The sequence below is a fragment of the Aquarana catesbeiana genome, linkage group LG09 (genome assembly GCF_042186555.1).
Source record: "Aquarana catesbeiana isolate 2022-GZ linkage group LG09, ASM4218655v1, whole genome shotgun sequence".
Lineage (NCBI taxonomy): Eukaryota > Metazoa > Chordata > Amphibia > Anura > Ranidae > Aquarana > Aquarana catesbeiana.
Window position 1 is genome coordinate 313,578,836 of NC_133332.1, and position 22,602 is coordinate 313,601,437.

Consider the following 22,602-nt stretch of genomic DNA (forward strand, 5'->3'; position numbering starts at 1 on the left):
CTAGATCGAAATGTCTACTACAGCAGGACAGGGTTGATGACCACTGCTGTAGTAGACATTTCAATCTAGGGTGATATCTTGGATACCAAAGAAAGAGAAGACAATGGAAGAAAGAAGAATAGACTTGGGAGGATAAGTGAGACATAGAGGGATGGAGGGGAATGAGAAAAGGACAGGGGTCAGGGTTTCTCGGGACTTTGAAAGAGGAGCACCCGATTCCCACAACGGCTCTAACGTGTCTGTAGGACATTTATTCTTTGAGGTGGTTGGTAATATGATAACCAGTTTTGCCAAACCTTCAAAAAACTTGTCTTCAGAAACAATAAAATATTCTGTTAATGTCTCATTATCAATTTTTCTTGTAGGCTATTTTTGACTACCATGAAAATTAAGGACAGGCTATAATCTCTCTGATGGCCATAAAGATAAGGGTTAACAATGTTTTGTTGGTATTACTAATATTCATTATTGATTGGATTTATGTAGGAGTGCTTCCTGCTGATTTTTAAGTAGGTTTATCAAGTGAATTGATTGTTTTGTAGACCCTGATCCCACAGCCTTCGAAACCATAGGGCATGGCCACCAGATGTGAACATAGGTCCCTAATCTGGGCATCTCCTGAAACACCTGGTGGGATACGTTGGGAGGCGTTTTGAGTAAATTTCCAGAAATTCTTTCTTCATTCTTAAATTGATAAAAAAAAATAGGAAGAACTCATAGGGTAACTCCTGTCCAATCTGCCCTGTAGTGGGTCTTCTCTAAATTCAAAAACACTGTCTAGCATGAAGTTTTGGAGAGCAAAATTCCTTTCATGCCTTTAATCAAAGTTAGAACACGAGGTTCTTAGCATTCTTGTGCTTTAATCCCCACAAACTGACTGGGTATTTTTATTGTTTCATAGGAAACATTGAAACAGAACTTAGCTAAATAAAAGTCCTGCAATATGAAATGGCTGTCACGATTGTCTCGTAGAGCAGGTTGGAACAATTGAATGTGAGGATCTCTGACCAGCTGCAGACAATTTTGATAGTGCCATAGAATTATGTAGTTTGAAGTTAAGAGTCTATGACACATTTATAGTTGCCATGTGTTAGAATTCCACAGACATTTTAAGGGTTTGAAGATTCATCCCTGGATAATTCCCTAAAAAAATAATTTAAAAAATTTTTTAAAAATGTATTTTTGAAAGGAACATTTACATTTAGAAATTTGACTTTGTGGGCAAAATTCAAGAAAAAAAATTACTTTTACAGCACGTATCATTTTCTACATACAGGTTATAGACGGAGAGCTAACACTTTGTCTGAAACTACCTTCAAAAAGAACTTTAAAAAGAACTTTAAAAAGTTGCTCTTCCGAACACCCCCCCCCCCCGTTACCCCTTGGCGCCGGCCACACGCAAATATCTGGCTTCTCAACACCTGGTCCTTGGCCGCATATTTGAGCGCTCCCAGCACAGTTACCGGCGCCTACCTGAAAGCTTTCAGATCACGTGACCACCGTGAACAGCCAATCACGTGATCTTAAGCCCCGCCTTAAACCTAGTAAAGTGCCGGCATGAAGAGGTTAAACACTTGCCTAAGCCCGATTTTGATCCACAGATTTGAAGCTGTTAAGGGTGGGGCAACTCAATATTGAACCCTACAGACTAAGACTGGGATGCCATTAAACTTCATGTGCATGTAAACGCATGTGTCCCAATACTTTTGGTAATATAGTGTATGTGTCTATGGATGCACAGAGCGCGGCTCTGGGATTGATGCCAGTTAGTGACCCTTCCAGATAGTGTCTGGTAGTGCCAGATTTACCGCCACACTATTACAGCCCTACTATAAGTCGCTAATCACTGCCATTACCAGTATAGCATCACAGCTGCGTAATATCCAGTATATACCCCAAAGTTCGTAGAAGCTATAACTTTCACACAAACCTATTAATAAACACGTATTGGGATTTTTTTTTACCAAAGAGCAGAATACATTTCGGCCTCAATTTCTGAAGACATTCTATTTTTTTTTTGGATATGTTTTATAACAGAAAGTAGAAAATAATGTTTTGTTTTTTTTTTCCATTTTTGTTTTGTATATGTATCAACAAAAACCAATGCATTTAGGCATCTAAACGTGGTGAAGATGACTTACTGAGCATCAGAATGGGGAAGAAAGGGGATTTAAGTGACTTTGAACGTGGCATGGTTGTTGGTGTCAGATGGGCTGGTCTGAGTATTTCAAAAACGGCTGATCTACTGGGATTTTCATGCACAACCATCTCTCGGGTTTACAGAGAATGGTCCAAACAATGAAAATATCCAGTGAGCGGCAGTTGTGTGGAGGAAAATGCCTTGTTGATGTCAGAGGTCAGAGGAGAATGGGCAGACGATAGTTCCATATGATAGAACGATGGTTCCATATGATAAACGATGGTTCCAGATGATAGAAAGGCAACAGTAACTCAAATAACCACCCGTTACACCTAAGGTATGCAGAATACCATCTCTGAACGCACAAGACTTCCAACCTTAAATCAGATAGGCTACAACAGCAGAAGACCACTCCTGTCAGCTAAGAACCGGAAACTAAGGCTACAATTTGCACAGGCTCACCAAAACTGGACAATAGAAGCTTGGAAAAACGTTGCCTGGTCTGATGCCTCTCGATTTCAGCTGCGACATTCAGATGGTAGGGTCAGAATTTGGCGTAAAGTTGAAAGCATGGATCCATCCTGCCTTGGATCAATGGTTCAGGCTGGTGGTGGTGGTGTAATGGTGGGGGGATATTTTCTTGGCACACTTTGGGCCCCTTAGTACCAATTGAGCATCGTTTAAACGCCACGGCCTGCCTGAGTATTGTTGCTGACCATGTCCAACCCTTTATGACTACAGTGTCCCCATCTTCTGATGTTTCTTTCTTTTCCAGTCTTTTTATTGAAGTTATAATGAAGAACATAGAGTTTCCTCCATAATAGGTTATAACAATATACATGAAGTACTCCAATAAAATCATCAGTGCAGAACTTGCACAGTGGGTATGCAGCTTACATAACAAAAAGTAGAGGCACAAGGCCTTTCGAGCTTATAACAGAAGAAAAACACAAGTTACATTGAAGTCAGTAACTGAGAAAACTCATGGTCAGCACTGGTGAACAAGGGATATAATGAAGTAATAGCTCACTATATCATGTTCCAGTTGGATAAGGCATGGAATTATGACAATAAATCAACAGAAGGAAGAAAAAAAGAAAGAAAGTGGAAAACGAAAAGGAAGAGGAAGAGAGGGCACCCGGCCAGTGCAGGACTGAGATTTAAAAACAGGTGATGGTTCAGGGTTCGAGGAGAGACTCATCAAAACCAGGAGGTAGAAAACGGTCTACCCAGGATTGCCAGATTGTGAGATGATTGGGTATTTTGTCTTGAATGATAGCTTCAATTTTACTATGGATCACGGCCTGGGTTATGCTGTGTTTGGTTTCAGTAGTGCATAGTGAAGGGGTCTTCCAGGCTCGTGCTATGGTTTGTTTAGATGCTGTCATGACCTGCAGGATAAGACGAAACTGGGCTCTGGTACGGTCTAGAGCAGTGATGGCGAACCTTGGCACCCCAGATGTTTTGGAACTACATTTCCCATGATGCTCCACTACACTGCAGAGTGCGTGAGCATCATGGGAAATGTAGTTCCAAAACATCTGGGGTGCCAAGGTTCGCCATCACTGGTCTAGAGTATTATGGTTCAGCAGCGCAAGAGACAGGTCTGGGTCTAGAGTACTGTTAATCAGGGTGGAGACCATTCTGAAAATCTTAGCCCAAAATTTTTGTACAACAGGACAGGTCCACCAGACATGGGCATGAGAGCCTTCTTGGCCACAGGCACTAAAACATACAGGAGGGTAAATTTGGAGATCCTTACTGGGGCCAAATACCATCGCATCATAACATTATAATTGGCCTCAAGTGAAACAATGTTTTGAGAGGAAGATTACCACTGGTTTCTTGAACATGACAATGCGGTCACTGTACTCCAATGGCCTCCACACTCACCAGATCTCAATCCAATAGAGAACCTTTGGGATGTGGTGTGTCGCGTTTGTTAAAATATGATTTTTTAACTTAATCAGACATAACATTACATGGGACAATAGTGGTTGCTCATAGATTTTTTGTCAGGTTATGGCTTGAGTAGATATTTCTCAAACAAATGCTGCTGCACACAGTGGGTACGTAGATACCATTGTTGTATTCAAATGACAGTTTCAACAGTCCATTGTTTCTACACCTACAGTAAACAGGTATGTTTTCTGTTGTTTGGTCACTATATGACACATAAAAAGGGGGATTCAGGCATAAGCTACACACACATCATCATGCTTTAAGATCAGAAGCCACTCATGATACAAGAAAGGTGCCTGGTCTCAAGGAGAATAGTTGCCAATAAAGATTACAAACATATACAAAGGCTGGTCATTTGCTAGGCATTTTGCGTGTTATAGACATCTGTCAGTCTTGTATTGTATTCCTAATATTGTAATAGTTTTGCATGTACAGCATCTTTGTATAGTAAAAGCACATTTACACACTGCGGAAGTCTCAGCTTCCTTGCTTATACCACAAAGTAACCTTGCTAGATAGACGCAAGCAAAACATGTGGTGGAACTGGAGGATGGCATCATGGATCTGCAGCCGATAAATCTGCAACTGCGTGATGCTATCATGTCACTATGGACCAAAATCTCTGAGGAACGTTTCCAACACCTTGTTGAATCTTTGCCACGATGAATGAAGGCAAAAGGGGGTCCAACCCGGTACTAGCAAGGTGTACCTAATAAAGTGTGCTGGTGAGTGTATATATATATATATATATATATATATATATATATATATATATACAAGTTGTTATCTTGGTTTTGGTGTGCCCATAAAGAAGTCCATTCGATTCCAGTTCAATTGATTAGTATTGTACCCTAAAATACAAATGGAGTGGACTATTGTTGAGTAAGGGGGTAAAAACCATGTTGATGATTGATACCACTCTTTTCCCAGTTCTGTATTCATTTTGGGCACCGTCAAAGAAGATGCAGAAGAGCCTAACTTTGCACAGCAAGCAGTCACATGACTTTGACAGATCACGTACCTGGGCTTTCCTCTAGGCTTCTTTTCCTTTCATTTTTATTGCACCAGCGTTCTCCGGGAATAGTCGTTTTTGAAGTGATTTACAGCCCTGCTCAATACAGTCCAGCCACTTAGGGAAAGCAAAAGTGTTATATCAGTTTTACTGGACCAGAGACAGGGTGATCGATGGCTAGGAACGTCCTTCACTGGTCAGTTCTATGAGTATTCCAACTAATTTGTAGCAGTGGGCTGCTGAGCCATTGAAAAAGCTGCATGATGTCACCACAATATCTGGATGGAAGCCCAATTTCATTAGTATACAGTAGACAATACTGTAGTTGGCGACAAAATCTCCTGACAGTGCAGTTCTTTACATGACTGTAGGAGCTCAGTTAAAATACAAGAGTTCCTCCTGATCCTACATCTAATCTTAGAATGTTGAGATTACAATCTATAAGGGCTCGTTTACACTTCAAAATATGGCATTTGACACGCTTTTTTAAAGCTCTCCGAAAGCCAATCAAAGCTCCTGTCACTAAATAAAATGGTTCCTTACAGTCCTGGTCACATGTTGCATTAGCTTTGCTTCAAAATGTATCCCCCATGTTGCTTTAATGTGTTTCCGAAGCCTCCATAGAAGTCTGTGACAACATATGCTTACAGCACCTGCAACTTTTAAGAGGCTTTTATTCAGCATTAGCTTCGCTTTGTTTTGCAGGTATGAGATATCCCAGGATGCACTGGGAAACCAACAAGCTAACTGGAGAGATGGCATAGATTCAACAAGGTGTTGGAAACATTCCTCAGAGATTTTGGTCCATAGTGACATGATGGCATCACGCAGTTGCAGATTTATCAGCTGCACATCCATGATGCCATCCTCCAGTTCCACAACATTCCAAAGGTGCTCTATTGGATTGAGATCTGGTGAGTGTGGAGGCCATTGGAGTACAGTGACCTCTTTGTCCAGTGGTGAGATGATTGGAGCTTCGTGACATGGTGCATTATCCTGCTGGAAGGAGCCATCAGAAGATGGGGACACTGTAGTCATAAAGGGATGGACATGGTCAGCAACAATACTCAGGTAGGCCGTGGTGTTTAAACGATGCTCAGTTGGTACTAAGGGGCCCAAAGTGTGCCAAGAAAATATCCCCCCCACCATCACACCCCCACCACCAGCCTGAACCGTTGATGCAAGGCAGGATGCATCCATGCTTTCATGTTGTTTACACCAAATTCTAACCGTACCATCTAAATGACGAAGCTGAAGAGACCCATCAGACCAGGCAATGTTTTTTCCAATCTTCTACTGTCCACTTTTGGTGAGCCTGTGTGAATTGTAGCCTCAGTTTCCTATTCTTAGTTGAGTGGAGTGGCACCTGGTGTGGTCTTCTGCTGCTGTAACCCCCTCAGCTTCAAGGTTGGATGTATTGTGCGTTCAGAGATGGTATTCTGCATACCTTCGGCGTAACGAGTGGGTATTTGAGTTACTGTTGCCTTTCTATCATCTGGAACCAGTCTGCCCCATTCTCCTCTGACCTCTTCAAGGCATTTTTGTCTGCACAACCGCCGCTCACTGGATATTTTCTCTTTTTCGGATCATTCTCTGTAAACCCGAGAGATGGTAAGTGCGTGCGGAAAACCCCAGTAGATCGACGGTTTTTGAAATGCTCAGACCAGCCCGTCTGGCACCAACAACCATGCCACGGTCAAAGTCGCGTAAATCCACTTTCTTCCCCATTCTGATGCTCAGTTTGAACTTCAGCAAGTTGCCTCCACCACATCTAGATGTCTAAATTCATTGAGTTGCTGCCATGCGATTGGTTGATTAGCAATTTGTGTTACCAAGCTATTGAGAAGGTTTACCTAAAGTGGTCGGTGAGCGTATATATATATATATATATATATATATATATATATATATATATATATATATATAATATATATATATATCAGAATTTTGAAACAATTGCCTTAGTGGCTTACTATCATCTAGTGGTTTGACTTTCTATAGTCAGTACCCGTTCTGAAAGAAGCAGACAATCGTAATGAAAAGCACTCTGATAGCGCTCGAAGCAAAAGAGGAGGGAATGCTGGCCGGTGTCCTGAACTGACCTCAGCAGCAACTGTAATAGGAGATTCTGGTAAACTTGAATGTAAAATTCCCCAGAAAATCCTGAGAATGACAGAGGGGGGGAAGAAAAGAATGAATAGAGGAATGATCAAAAGGTGGATCACAACTCCGGGGCTTTGCGTTACTCAAAGCAAGTCACTTTAATTGCTTAGAAAGCACAAAGCAGACCCGCTGTGTAAAGAAACTCTTTTACAATGTTAAAATGACTGGAAACGGACTTTGAAATTTAGTTTTAATAAATGTTCGTATTATGTAGTCATGCAAAAAAAATTTGGAGGTTTTTTTTTATATAAATTCTCATTAGCCATTTTGTACCAGTCTTTTAACCCTTTTCTTTATCCAACGTATTTTTCGGTTTGTAGAAGCATGATTTTTTTTTTTAGAAGCCCAAAAATGTAATACATTCACTTAAGCTCCGGAAGGATGGTACTGAACACTATATTACCAAAAGTATTGGGACGCCTGCCTTTACACGCACATGAACGTTAATGGCGTCCCAGTCTTAGTCCGTAGGGTTCAATATTGAGTTGGCCCACAAAACTCGCTCATCCATGTCTTTATGGACCTTGCTTTGTGTACTGGTCCAAATCATTTGGTGGAGGGGGGATTATGGTGTGGGGTTGTTTTTCAGTTGTTGGACTTGGCCCCTTAGTTCAAGTGAAGGGAACTCTTGACTTAAGGCATCAGCACATGAACTTTAATGGCATCCCAGTCTTAGTCCGTAGGGTTCAATGTTGGGTTGGCCCACCCTTTGCAGCTATAACAGCTTCAACTCTTCTGGGAAGGCCGTCCACAAGGTTTAGGAGTGTGTCTATGGGAATGTTTGACCGTTCTCCCAGAAGCGCATTTGTGAGGTCAGGTCAAGCGGTGGGTGGTAGCGGGTGGGGGGGGCCCCAAGTTAACTTTTGCATCAAGGCCCACAGACTTCAAGCTCAGGTTCAAAGCTTTGTTTTGGTGCGCAAAGAGTCAGAAATAACTGCACTGTTCATCTGACCTTTTGAAGACATTTACAAGGAACATATGTGGTTTGTCCATTATTAGAAGACGTGTGTGAGATGGACCAACCTTGACATCTCTGCATAATGATGACCAAGAGTTATGTAAAATATGAGTACAGTTATTTTCAGAAGAGAACAATGTAATTGGGAATTTTATTTCCAAAGCGGAAAATGTTTTAGTTCTGGCTCTCGCTCTGTTGTGGATTTATTGTGGACTCTGGTTTAGAAGCATCTGTCAGCATCTCACTACCTTTATCTGGCTTGAATGCAAAATCTTTCTTCACTTCTTTTGTCATCCAGGATACAAAGCAATTCATATGCCTCCTCAGCGCTGTAGTACCTCTGTGATGACAAACAGAATGATGAAACAGTCAAAATGATTGCTCTGCAAAAAAAAAAAGATAGAACAGTAAAACCAAAATGATTGGAGTTAAACAACTTCAAGTGTATGTAAAGCGTAACAATGGACATTCTCTTATTTGCTCCCTTTTTGGTCTGTTAATAAGACATTCGCTTTGGAAAATCCCAAAGCTGCACCACAAATAAACAGACAGTCTGTAGCATTATGCAGCGAACACTCTAAAGGACAGAACCACGGTGTTGTGAATTGAGCCTTTTGTATTGCATGCGTTAGTTGGCACCGTAAGTCGGTTATGTTTTCCCTGGATGGAACTGGCCATTTACAGAGTATTTTCCCAAATTCTTTTTTGTGATTTTTAGGAAGCAGTGGCCAGCCTGCCTGTGCCTCCTTATTGGTTTTCTCTAAGCACTGTGCGTCTTTTCTCTGCCAGCTATTGTTGACCATGGTCCAGCAGGACAACCGTGTTATGATTGTTTAATGACTCAGTCAGCAGGCTTGGAGGGCCTAGTGAGCTGGCTGGGAAGGAAATAATATTTGAGAAACTTCTTGGAACATGGTTTTTCCTCTTGAGATTCTGCCCTGTAAGGATGTTGCTGTGAGAACTATCTTTCTTCCTAGGCTTTTGGGCCTAGGAATTGGATTGCTGCAGAGATCTCCTCTCCTTGGAGTAACCCTGAAGATGTTGGCTGCTGGAAGACTTTCCAATTGTCCTTGAGGTAGCAACTGTAATGCCCTGCACACACGGTCGGATTTTCTGATGGAAAAAGTGCGATTGGATTTTGTTGTCGGAATGTCCGATCAATGTCCGATCGTGTGTACAGGGCATAACTGTCCACCACAAGAAAGATGGTGAGCTGGCTGGAAAGGTCTTAATATTTGAGACACTTCTTGGAACATGGTCTTTCCTTCTGAGCTTCTGCCCTTTCAGGAACCTGCTGTGAGAACCATCTGTCTGATTGGGCCTTTGGGCAAAGGAATTAGAGCATTTTAGGAATCTCTTCTCCTTGCAGGAATCCTGAAGATGTTGGCTATTGGAAGCAAATGTAACTGTGCCAGGTGAGCTAGCTGGAAAGGTATTCATATCTGATACCCTTCTTAGAACATGGTCTTTCCTCCTGGGCTTCCGCCCTGTAAGGCTGCTGCTGTGAGAACCATATAGGCCTTGGGGCATGGGGTTTGGAGTACTGCAGTAATCCTCTCTCCCTGGAAAAATCCTAAAGATTTTGGCTGCAGAAAGCTCTTTTAATTGTCCTTGAGGTAACAACTGTGGAGTTGGCTGGGAAAAAAAAAATCATATTTAAGATACTTCTTGGAACATGGTCTTTCTTCCTGGGCTTCTGCCCTGTAAAGACGCTGCTATGAGAACCATCTTTCTCCCTTGACCTTGAGGCATAGAGCTTGGAGTGCTACAGGAATCTCCTCTTGGCTACTGGAATCTCTTGTGATTGGCCTTGAGGTAGCAACTGTAACTGTCCACCACAAGAGAGGTGGGGAGTTGGCTGGGAAGATCTTAATATTTGAGACACTTTGTAAAACATGAGCTTCTCACCTGCGAGGCTGCTGCTGTGAGAAACATCTTTCTCCCTAGGCATTTGGACCTATTTCTTGGAGTGATGCAGATATCTCCTCTTTTTGGAGGAATCCTGAAGATGCTGGATAGTGGAAACTTTTCCAATTGGCATTGAGGAAGCAACTGTAACTGTCCACCACAAGAGAGGTGGTGATTGATTGGCTGAGTGAAAAGTATATAGATGAACCTTTTCAGCTGTCTTTTGGAACTCTACGATTGAGCATAGATACCAAGAAGCCATGCCTTAAATGTAGTGTTTAGCTAGCATAGCCCTTCAAATGCGGGAACCTACTGAGCTAGAAAGATGTGCAGAAGATCAGATTCTATGCAGTACTGAATGTAAACCTGTTTAAGTTTTATCATCAAGGGATCCATTCCTTATCCCACCCATGGGAAAGGGATATGGGATGGGACCTAATTACCAAGTAAGTGGACATTCGCAATGCAGCTGTTGGTTATCTGAAGATCAATATTTACTGAAGATCGGTACAAATAGCTCTACACCCATGACAATGTTTTGCTGTTTTTCTGTTTTGTTGGGTTTTCGTTGACCTTGAATGCCTTTAGTTTGGAGGCAACTCTTGACCGTTGACTTGTTTTGACAGTTTTTTTTAGTAATATTTGCTTTTGGTCTTTAGTCTGTCCTTGACTTTACCCCCTGATTATTACCATAACACTTTAGTTTTAATAAAACAACATCAGTCATCTTAAATTGTTGCACACCATGCGTAGTCCTCTTTGTATCAGTATACATTTCAAAGATAACTAAGCCCAAGAACAAGTATTTCATATATTGCAGCTTACCAGTCCTTAGATGTGAGGGCTGCATTTGTTTTCACTTTACAGGTTCAGAACATTTTTGGCAAGTACAGAAAATACCTGTTGATCTTGCAGACAGGAATGTGTGTGCACGTCCTGAGCCCACTGTAAGCTTTCTTGTGGAAATGTTTTGGGTGGTTGTAAAACTGCCAGATAACTTTGGCAGGTGTGGTGAAGTCTCATCCGACCACTACGTATCCCAGGCTCCGCTGCTCCTTCTGGGTTCTATGGCTTTGGGGCAATTATGCTCATGTAGTGGATGTGTTTTCCAATGAGTTGTGCCAGTTCAAACTGCATTTTAGGGTAATGGCAGCTTACTTTTATTAAACAGAACATAACGGTTCACATAGAAATCAGTTGTCCATGCAGGGGTTTCCAACATCAAAATGAGCGGTCAACTGAAAAATGCAAAGCCCAAACGACTAAGCTTCGACAGCACTGCTGCTATGAATACCAGTCCCTCAGGCTACCAGCTTTTGTGGGCTCGCACAACCTTGTAGATTGCTACATCCTGCTGGCCATGTCCATGCTCTGCCCTCTCGATAGTAGCTTACCTGACTCCTTTGATGAGACTTAATGTCTGCTGGCTGGGGCACACCTGACCCCTGGCTGAGATCTCCTGGCTAGGGCACACCTGACCCCTGGCCTGAGACCTCCTGTCTTCTGGCTGGGGTACACCTGACCCCTGGTTGAGACCTCCTGGCTGGGGCACACCTGACCCCTGGCTGAGATCTCCTGGCTGGGGCACACCTGGCCCCTGGCCTGAGACCTCCTGTCTTCTGGCTGGGGTACACCTGACCCCTGGTTGAGACCTCCTGGCTGGGGCACACCTGACCCATGGCTGAGACCTCCTGTCTTCTGGCTGGGGTACACCTGACCCCTGGTTGAGACCTCCTGGCTGGGGCACACCTGAACCATGGCTGAGACCTCCTGTCTTCTGGCTGGGGTACACCTGACCCCTGGTTGAGACCTCCTGGCTGAGCCCAGTCTCCAAAACGTGAACCCTGAGCTAACCTTAAGCTTGGTATATAATGAATCTGCACACCTGTGAATTCAAGTTCTATTACCAATTTCTATGAAATAAAAAATAAAATGAGCTTTTTTAGTTAATTTTATCTTTTCTTTTTTTTCACAAACCTGGGCTGAGTAAAAGGAAAGTGGGTTGAATGAGGTTTGCAGTCGTTCAACCCAAAGGAATGTGGGCATCTAATGGCAGAAAAAAAAAAGGCTGCAGGACTGCAGGGGACGGGTTCTTATTTAAAGGGAGGTATGTTGTCGCAAATGTTATTTATTTTTTTCTTTTAATTTGAACCATTACTTTATTTATTTTATTTTGTTTTTTCTTCTGGACTGGATTTCACTTCAAACAATATGCATGTCAGGATATTTATTTCCCTCACTGTTTTATTCACTGGTCTTCCATCTGGAGTTCAAGTATTATTTTAACTTTTTCTGTATTAAAAATAAAAAACCAAACATTTTTTTTTTTTTTTATTGTTTTTTCTTTATTTCTTTATTTATTTTTTTTCTTTTTACAAAGCTAAGCAGGGTTAAGGGAAAATGGGTTCAATGAGGTTTGCAGTCATTCAGCCTAAAAGAGTGAGGGCACCTAATGGAAGACAAAAGTACTGCAAGGGACAAGTCCTTATTAAAGGGAGGAATGGCCGCAAATGGTTTTTTTTTTTTTTTTTTTTTTTGAACCATTACAATTTTTTTTTTTTTTTTTTTTTTTAGTTTGAACCATTACTAATGTATTTTTTTTTCTTTTGAACTGAAGTGAACTGGGGTTCCACTTCAAACAGTCTGCATAGCAGGATATCGATTTACTTCTTGTATCTGTAAATGTCATTATTACTATCCTTATTAATTTGATACAAATTCCACATTCTGATTCTGTTTTATATAATACTTCTCTTCTTACGCTATCTCAGGACTGTTTGCAATCAATAAACAGATGGCGGAGTTTGTTATTATATTCAGCACATTGTTCCAGCGTCGTGTGTAACTCAAAAAATCTGATCTGTAGTCAGTGTGTTCTGCAAACCACATGGTTAGTCTCCCGGGATCCCCTGAAGATAAACGTCTAATCTTATTGCCAAAATTCTTGCCTTGACTTAATAAGTGACATTTAATGGGGAGACACCGTGATCATTCTAACATATTGTTTCATCTCCCTTTCGACGGGATAGGATAAAATTATTCCCAAAGTCCTTCCATCTTCTTCCCGTTTCTGGTATTTTTCTACAATCTCTTTGTATGTTCCTAAAGCTGAACTCGGAGATGGGCAAATATTTTCTAAAAATCCAATTAATCATGTGTCTTCTTCTTGAATCTTGGCGTGCTTTAGGCATTTCTTCCAGATCTGTGCAGTAATCCAGACCTCCTGTAAAAAAAAAAAAAAAGACCGGTCATTGCCGCTTAGGGTTGCCACCTGTCACCTGGGCAGTCCGGGTCTTGAATCATGTTTTTCGGATTCCAGGCGGACTGAAACCCAGACACGGTATTCGGACCGGGCTGTGGCTTCCCAAGTGACCAAGATAGTCACACACAAATCTGTTGCGTTCTGGGAGCTGCGGGTGGGTGTCTGGGAGCAGGTTCGGCATCACTGGTGAGGGGGGGGGGCGATGATGTGAGCAAGAGCAATTTGGCCACACCCACTGTTTGCTGCAGTACGCTATGCGCACCACATTACTACTCTCCTTGGAGCATCCCAAAGGTGTCCCAAGACACTAAAGATGGCAACCCTATTGCTGTTCCTCTACTTGTGCTGGGTGGCTGGCCTTGTCTCTGTGCCTATTGTAATTACATACAGGAAGCCTGCAGTGGGTGGTCCCTGCTCGTGAGTTGTCAGGACTGGCTCCCACTCATGTGACCACTGTTACAGCCAATAGAAAAGTCCTTCCTGTCCAGTCTTGTCACGTCCCTCCTGTAGCTCTCTACAAGCCTGCAGTGGGTGGACCCTGCTCGTGAGTTGTCAGGACTGGCTCCCACTCATGTGACCACTGTTACAGCCAATAGAAAAGTCCTTCCTGTCCAGTCTTGTCACGTCCCTCCTGTAGCTCTCTACAAGCCTGCAGTGGGTGGACCCTGCTCGTGAGTTGTCAGGACTGGCTTACACTCATGTGACCACTGTTACAGCCAATAGAAAAGTCCTTCCTGTCCAGTCTTGTCACGTCCCTCCTGTAGCTCTCTACAAGCCTGCAGTGGGTGGACCCTGCTCGTGAGTTGTCAGGACTGGCTCTCACTCATGTGACCACTGTGACAGCCAATAGGCAAATCCATCCCATCCAGTTTTGTCTCTGCCCCTCTTGTAGATTTATACAGGAAGCCTGTATTGGGTGGACCCTGCTCATGAGTTGTCAGGACTGGTTCCCACTCATGGGACCACTGTGACTGCCAATAGGCAAGTCCTTTCTGTCCAGTCTTGTCACTGCCCCTCCTGTGGTTTTCTACAGGAGGCCTGGAGTGGGTGGACCCTGCTTGTGAGTTGTCAGGACTGGCTCCCAATCATGTGACCACTGTGACAGCCAATAGGCAAGTCCTTCCTGTCCAGTCTTGTCACCGCCCCTCCTGTAGTTTTCTACAGGAGGCCTGCAGTGGGTGGACCCTGCTCGTGAGTTGTCAGGACTGGCTCCCAATCATGTGAGCACTGTGACAGCCAATAGGCAAGTCCTTCCTGTGCAGTCTTGTCACCGCAGTGGGTGGACTCTGCTTGTGAGTTGTCAGGACTGGCTCCCAATCTTGTGACCACTGTGACAGCCAATAGGCACGTCTGTCCCGCCTGGTTTTGTTCCCCCCCTCCTGTAGTTCTCTACCGGAAGCCTGTAGTGGGTGGACCCTGCTCGTGAGTTGTCAGGACTGGCTGACAATCATGTGACCACTGCGACAGCTGATAGGCAAGTCTGCCCCTACCTAGGACCCAGTTAAAGGGCTGTGGCAATTGGGTGGGAAAGGGTTTTTTAAATCCCATTAAGTGGTCTGAATCAGAATGTGCTATTATTTGGACAGCAGTTATAACAGTCCAATATAAGTAAAAATTTCCCGTTGCTCCCAAGTCTTGTATAGTGGATCACAGTTTAGTGGTTTGTAAAGCTTTATTATTCAAGGAAGCCCCACCTTGGTCCTCAACTTACACATTTCACCCAACACTGGACTTCATTCTATTCAAAATCAAAAAGTTTCCTATTGCTTCCAAGTCCTATATAGTGGATCACAGTTTAGTGGTTTGTGAAGCTGTATTATTCCAGGGCAGACTTCAAGGAAGCCCCACCTTGGTCCTCAACTTGCACACTTCACCCAGCACTGGACTTCAGCGTAGTCAAAACCAAAATTTTTCCCATTGCTCCCAAGTCCTATATAGTGGATCTAATACTAGAAGGAACAGGTGCAGACACCAAGCAGGGGCTCATTGTAAACCTCAAACTGTTAATACATCCAGAGAAAATAACCAGCAGCACCCCATACCATTAAGCATTTGTAAAACTTTATTATTCTAGGACAAACTTCAAAGAAGCCCCACATTGGTTTTCCACTTACACGTTTCACCCAACATTGGACTCCATTGTAGCCAAAACCAAAAAGTTTCCCATTGCCCCCAAATCCTATATAGTGGATCACATCCTAGAAGGAACAGGTGCAGACACCAAGCAGGGGCTCATTCTAACCTTGGACTGTTAACACATCTAAAGAAAAACATCTAGCAGCACACCATATCAATCAGTGTAAAACTACGATTTCAGGACCAACTCCAAAGGAGCTCCCGTGGTCGTCAACTTGCGTGTTTCACCCAACATTCGTTGCAACCTAAATAAAAAAAGTTTCCCATTGCTCCCCAAGTTTTATATAGTGGGTCACATCCTAGAGGGAACGGGTGTGGGCGCCAAGCAGGGGCTCATTCTAATCTCAAATTGTTAACATATCCAGAGAAAGGCAACCAGGGGTACACTGTATCATTCAGTGTTTGCAAAACTTTATAATGCCAGGACAAACTTCAAAGAAGCCCCGGCCTTGGTTCTCAACTTACACGTTTCACCCAACTCTGAACTTCATCGTGGCCAACACCAAAAAGTTTCCCATTGCTCCCAAGTCCTATATAGTGGATCACATCCTAGAAGGAACGAGTGCAGCGCAAAGCAGGGGATCATTGTAACCTCAAACTGTTAACCCATTCTGAGAAAAACGAGCTAGCAGCACACCGAATCATTCAGTGTTTGTAAACTTTATTATTACAGGGCAAACTTCAAGGAAGCCCCGCCTTGGTCCTCAACTTACATGTTTCACCCAACACTTGACTTAATTGTAGCAAAAAAGCAACCGGTGTTGGGTGAAAGGCATCAGAGTTGTACCCAAGAAGGGCTTTTTTGTCACATGCTTAGATAGGTGTGATGGTCAGGTGTCAATAAACGTTTGTTCATATAGTATAATTTATCCAGAGATTTTTATGTCGGGGTACATCCCAGATTTAGAATATGTTTTGTTTTGCAGAGCTTTGAGGCATGGAAGTGTCTACAGATACCAGATCTTGACAATGACATCTAAAGGAGAGAGTGAGCCATCTCCAGAGCTGACTTATCGTCATGGCAGCGGGTACTGCGGGGATGGAATAATCCAAAAGTAAGAGGCGCTTAAAGGATGGGACAGTTATCAGAGGTAGCCATTTATCCTGTCTCGTAGCCCATGGATTACAGGTGCATGCCCTCCTGGGACAGGAATATTTTAATGCACATCTACTTAAAAGGAATATATAGTGTTGTATAAATATGTATGTATTTCTGTATGTGTATATAGCTTTTTGTACATATTTTTGTATGTATTTATTATGTTATAAACAAAAAAATTACAATAATATAATTATTTGTTTAAAGTAAGAAAATGAAATATTGTATTTGAATATTTTATTCTAACAGTTGCAACCAACAGGTGGAGATCCAGACTTTTATGTTTACCAGTCTATTCTTAGCTTATCTGCCCTGATGAATGAACCTGTTGTTCACAGAAAACAAAGGCTTCACCACAAGTGTTGGTTTCAAGGGATGATTTCTCAGGATTAAAAATAGGCCACAGGTTTGGTCCAAGTGCTGGTTTGTTCAGAAGTCAGCTGTTAGTGCTGGGCCAATGAACTGCAGGTGGGCAAATCCACAGCTACATGTACACAAAGAGGTAGGGTTGCTGGTGACATCATTGAGCTAATATGGTCACACGCCCATGTTAGGTCACTGTTATTGACCCAAGAACGTCAGCAGGAGGAACTAGTGAAAGCTGCTGGGCACCCAGGAAATCACTGCTCCTGGAAGTGTTGATTTCCCAGTGGGCTTCAAGAGATGATTTCTCAGGATTAAGGATGGACTCAAGGTTCAGTCCAAGTCCATGTATGGCTGAATTTAGAAGTCAGCTGTCAGTGTCGGGCCAATGAGCTGCTGGCCGGAGATTCCCCACCCTGCAGCTGCACATACAGAAAGAGGCAGGATTGCCTATGACATCAATGACCTAATATGACCAGATAGTCATATTAGGTTAATGTTGTTGACTCAAAGATGTCAGCACAAGGAACTAGTGAGAACTGATGGGCCCCCAGGAGATCACCACTCTTGGAAGTGTTGGTTTGACAGTTGGCTTTGAGAGAGGATTTCTCAGGATTAAGGATGGACTTCAGGTTCAGTCCAAGTCCATGTTTGGCCTATCTCGGAAGTCAGCTGTCAGCGCCAGGCCAATGAGCCACTTCACAACTGCACATACACAAAGTGGTGGGGATCTTAGTGACATCATTGACCTAATATAGCCAATTGCCCTATTAGGTTAATGTCTTTGACCCAGTATGGCCATTTGGCCATATTAGGTCAATGATGTCACAAGCACCCCCACCCCTTTGTATACTTGCAGCTGTAGAGTGGGGAATGTTCCAGCCACAGATCATTGGCCCAAGGTTTGGCAGAACCTAAGCCCAAGCTCATCACTGCTCAGGATTAGAGTAGTGTTTGGTTGCATGAGCAGCAAGAAAAGGGGAATACAGTCTTTTTTACAGGTATTTCTTTACTGGGTATCTTATAGTTATATATTAGGGAGTAGGGAATGTATCCTTCACAATTTCAAGCTGTAGTTTTTGGCACAAACTCTATCACCCAACCTTGGGCCCAATTCATTGATTATCATTTGCACCTCTGGTCTTATTTTTAGGACACTGGAGACTTTCTGGAAAATTTTCTTTTTGAACATGCTGGATAATTGCTACCATCAACATTGCTTTATGACCAACCTATGAGCCCCCATTGCTTCCATGCATTGTGCTAAGGATGGCCAACTAGCCTGAAACAGCTGTGTGCAGTTTAGAGTAAATGTCTCTATAACATTGGGCCCTATTCGTTCTATAACTAGCGGTTCTGCATTGGCAGGGCAGTTGGCCAATAGGAGTTATTTTCTTGGCTCTATGCACTATTGTAAAATGAGGAATAAACCCATTTTTTTGGATCAGTGATGAAAGAGAGATCTGCAAATACCTTCTGTTCTTAGAAGACTATACTGTGTTTATTAGTAACTGTAGTGATCTTGAAAAGACTTAATAGGACTCTTTCTTCTACTCATATCCGTAGGAGCAGATAATATTGAAGCAATAAATATGATTGATCCAACATTTTTGTTTAGTCACATATGGGGCTGATTAGCATATGTGCCCACAGAATGAGTGTTTTACGTATTTGGGAATATTTATGAAGTGATAACCTTTCTTCAGCATAGTTAGAGATTGCCCTGCCAAAGAGCCCCATCCTTACTGTAGGTTCCTCTTATAGAATTTACAGAGCTTGTTCAGCATTACCTTGTTTGCACAAAAAATCTATTTACCAGCATAAACAAAAAAAATCAGCTCTTGATACAGCGCTTTCCCTATTCCCATTGATGTCTTCTGAAGACTCACTGCTCTTTTCCCAGGTTAATTGTCATCCAGTGTCATTCAACCAACTGCCTATAAGCACAGGGCACCATGGTCAATAAGCCACCTGGGGCTTATAGAAGAATTTTGTAAAGAGCAACATCACGTCATTATTCCATCATTAGGGGTGGTCTAGTCTTCCTCCGGGACTCCTAATGATGAACTCAACAGTTGAGTGTCGATGACTCTTTTTGCTGCATATTGGATTTTCATCTGACTGGCCACTGCAAGTAGCCCTCAAGCAGGCACATAGATGTGCAGTGCAGATATGATTCTATCCAATCAGATTCAAAGCTTCACTTTAAAATGTCAGTTGATGAATGAATGGAAGATTACATTCTGCAGGGTAAAGTAGTCAGTGGGCATCTCAAATACTTTGCTAAACACGACCCTATGCTATCTTAGTCAGAAGGGTTTAGTCTGGGTGACAGACCAGGGTTTTCCTCTAAACATTAAGGGACCTTGGATGTACTCAAGGTCAAAGCATTGCAATGGTTTTAGGTTAATCCTCTAATAGTGTTGACCATAGTCAGAAGGGTTTGGTCTGGATGATGAACCAGGGTTTTCCATGAAGCGTTGAGGGACCTTGGATGTACTCAATGTCAAAACATAGCAATGGTTTTAGGTTAATCCTCTGATAGTGTTGACCATAGTCAGAAGGGTTTGGTCTGGGTGATGAACCAGAGTTTTCCTCTAAGCATTGAGGGACCTTGGATGTACTCAATGTCAAAGCATAGCAGTGGTTTTAGGCTAATTCGTTGTTAGTGTTGCCTATAGTCAGAAGGATTTGATTTGGGTGATAGACCAGGGTTTTCCTTTAAGCCTTTCAGGACCTTGGATATACTCAATGTCAAAGCATAGCAATGGTGTTAGGCTAATCCGCTGATAGTGTTGACCATAGTCAGAAGGATTTGGTCTGGGTAATGGACCATGGTTTTCCTTTAAGCATTGAAGGACCTTGAAGGTACTCAATGTCAAAGCATAGCAATGGTTTTAGGTTAATCCTCTGATAGTGTTGACCATAGTCAGAAGGGTTTGGTCTTGGTACTAACCCAGGGTTTTTCTCTAAGCGTTGAGGGACCTTGGATGTACTCAATGCCAAAACATAGCAATGGTTTTAGGGTTATCCTCTGATAGTGTTGCCCATAGTCAGAAGGATTTGATCTGGGTGATGAACCAGGGTTTCCCCCTAAGAGCTGAGGGACCATAAATGTACTCAGTGCCAAAGCAAAGCAATGGTTTAATGTTAATCCTCTGATAGTGTTGACCATAGTCAGAAGGATTTGGTCTGGGTAATGGGCCAGGGTTTTCCTTTAAGCGTTGCGGGACCTTGGATGTACTCTATGTCAAAGCATAGCGATGGTTTTAAGTTAATCCCCTAATAGTGTTGACCATAGTCAGAAGGATTTGGTCTGGGTAATGGACCAGGGTTTTCCTCTAAGCATTGAGGGACCTTGGATGTTCTTAATATGAAAGCATAGCAATGGTTTTATGCTCCTCGCACAGTGTTGACCATATTGAGAAAGGTTTGGTCTAGGTGCTGGACCAGGTTTTTCCTCTAAGCGCTGAGAGACCTTGGATGTACTCAGTGTCAAAGCATAGCAATGGTTTTAGTATAATCATCTAATAGTGTTAACCATAGTCTGAAGGGTTTGGTCTGGGTGATGGCCAAGGGTTTTCCCTGGGAGGAGGGATCTTGGACGAAAACATAAAAAGTAGAAGGAGTGCCATAAGGGATGAATAATAATATACATTAATAATAAAGTAGTGGTGACCACAGTGACAAAGCAGATGCTACCATTTATTTTCTAACCTACATAAGGAAAATGACAGATGGTTGTTATTGGCAGCACCTCCATTTGACTCAAGCAGGGCTGAGCATTGAAGGTGACTTCCCAGAAATAATTACATCTGATTCTTGTTAACAATGGAAAATTACTGATATGGCTTTTAATAATCATCATAAATCATCATAAAATGTTACTGTGTCAAATACAATTAAATCATTTAAACATAAATAGTATTAAATTGCATTTCTCAATATTTAAAATGATAATGGCATTACAGCAGTAAACAATGTCATTGGCTGTGCCCTTCCTAAGAAAACTTGATTAAAGACCCCTATCACAGGTAGAATGCCACTAGCTACACCTAACGTGGGTACATATATCCATTACTTCGTACATCCAGTAATACATTACATAACATTATATGTGTGACGTTGGCCCTTACACAACCTACTGTACATTAAAAACTGGTGATCATTGACATTACAACTGGTCCAGAAGCTCTCTAATCTTAAAGGAGCTTTCCTGTAGGCACCATCAATGACCCACTCCTCACCTGCTGTGACAAAGGAAAGCCTAAACCTTCCAACTTTTATCGACCAAACTATGGACCTTTTGGTCCCATTCGACTCTAAACCATGAATCCAAGGGTTGGAAAGAGGAACTAATGTTTGCCAGATGTAAAATAGATGCCATATATAGTGTTCATTCCCCTTCTAATCCTCACATGTCCTTGGCAGTACACTCTCTTAGTAAACTGCATTAGACCCATACCATGGGTACCATGCCACTAGTTACACCTAACAGATTAGTGCTTACACATATTAGTTACTTCATACATCCAATGGTCCAATACACAACTCCATTTTTATGAACTCAACACCAAACTTGTTAGTCCTGATACAACTTACATAATAAATGGGTGGCCATTGACAATAAAACAACTGGTCACAAAGCTTCCAAATTTTAATGAGCTTTCCTGTGAGCAGTTTCTATAACTTAACCATAGGTTGGACTTGATGGACTTGTGTCTTTTTTCGACCTCACCTAATATGTAACCCTCTGTTGTGACAAGCAAACCTTAAACTTTCTAATTTTACATCAACAAAACTCATAACCTATTGGCTATATCCCACATCAGACTCACTAACGCAATCTTTTCAACACAGAGGAACCCTTGAAATACCTTTCTGATACTAGGGAACCCCTACTAAAAATTACTTTATCTACAACTCATGATACATTAGTGTGATGGTCTTTGGGAAGAAGGGAACTTATCGGAGAGGCAGAAATTGCTCTAGGAACCCCTAGCAAACTCTGGAGGACCCTAGGGTTGCATGGAACCCTGGTTGAGAAATCCTGCAGTAGCCTAGTCTTTCTAAAGCATGAATTCAACGGTGGGAGAGAAAAACTTTTTCTCTACTCTATCCAAAACTAAAAAAGGTTTACACTATACATACAGCTTGAAAATAAGATTATGAAAAGTTATTTCTATTTCATACATTACTGTTTTTTTTTCAGCTTTTAACATCAGTTTGATGAGATCTTTTTCCAAGTGCCATTGGTATAACAATTGAGTCAAGGACTAAAAGTTAACTATTACTACAGAATTGTGTTATGTCATTACCTCGATGCATAATATAAGATAAAAAAGGTAGTTTTAAATATATAAAATGACTGCCTATACATAATGACTTTAGTGGTTGACTATGGTCTTCGATTGTTGGGGATATCTGGTACATTTATCCACGTAAACTCTAGTGGATGACCATGGTCTTCCATCGTTGTTGGGGATTTCTGGTTCACTTCCCCTCGTAGACTCTTGTGGTTAGCCATGGTCTTCCATCATTGTTGGGGATTTCTGGTTCACTTCCCCATGTAGTGGTTGGCCATGGTCTTCCATCGTTG

The 22,602-nt window shown here is 42.2% G+C and overlaps 1 protein-coding gene across 1 annotated transcript in view; it reads left to right on the forward strand.

Annotated features, from left to right (window-relative positions):
• The window catches only part of PAPPA (pappalysin 1), a 320,719-nt gene that overhangs the window by 174,317 nt on the left and 123,800 nt on the right, over positions 1–22,602 (forward strand). The window contains exon 8 of the mRNA XM_073600688.1: positions 16,468–16,596. Within this exon, the coding sequence (XP_073456789.1) occupies positions 16,468–16,596 (129 nt within the window). The remainder of the gene's footprint in view (positions 1–16,467; positions 16,597–22,602) is intronic.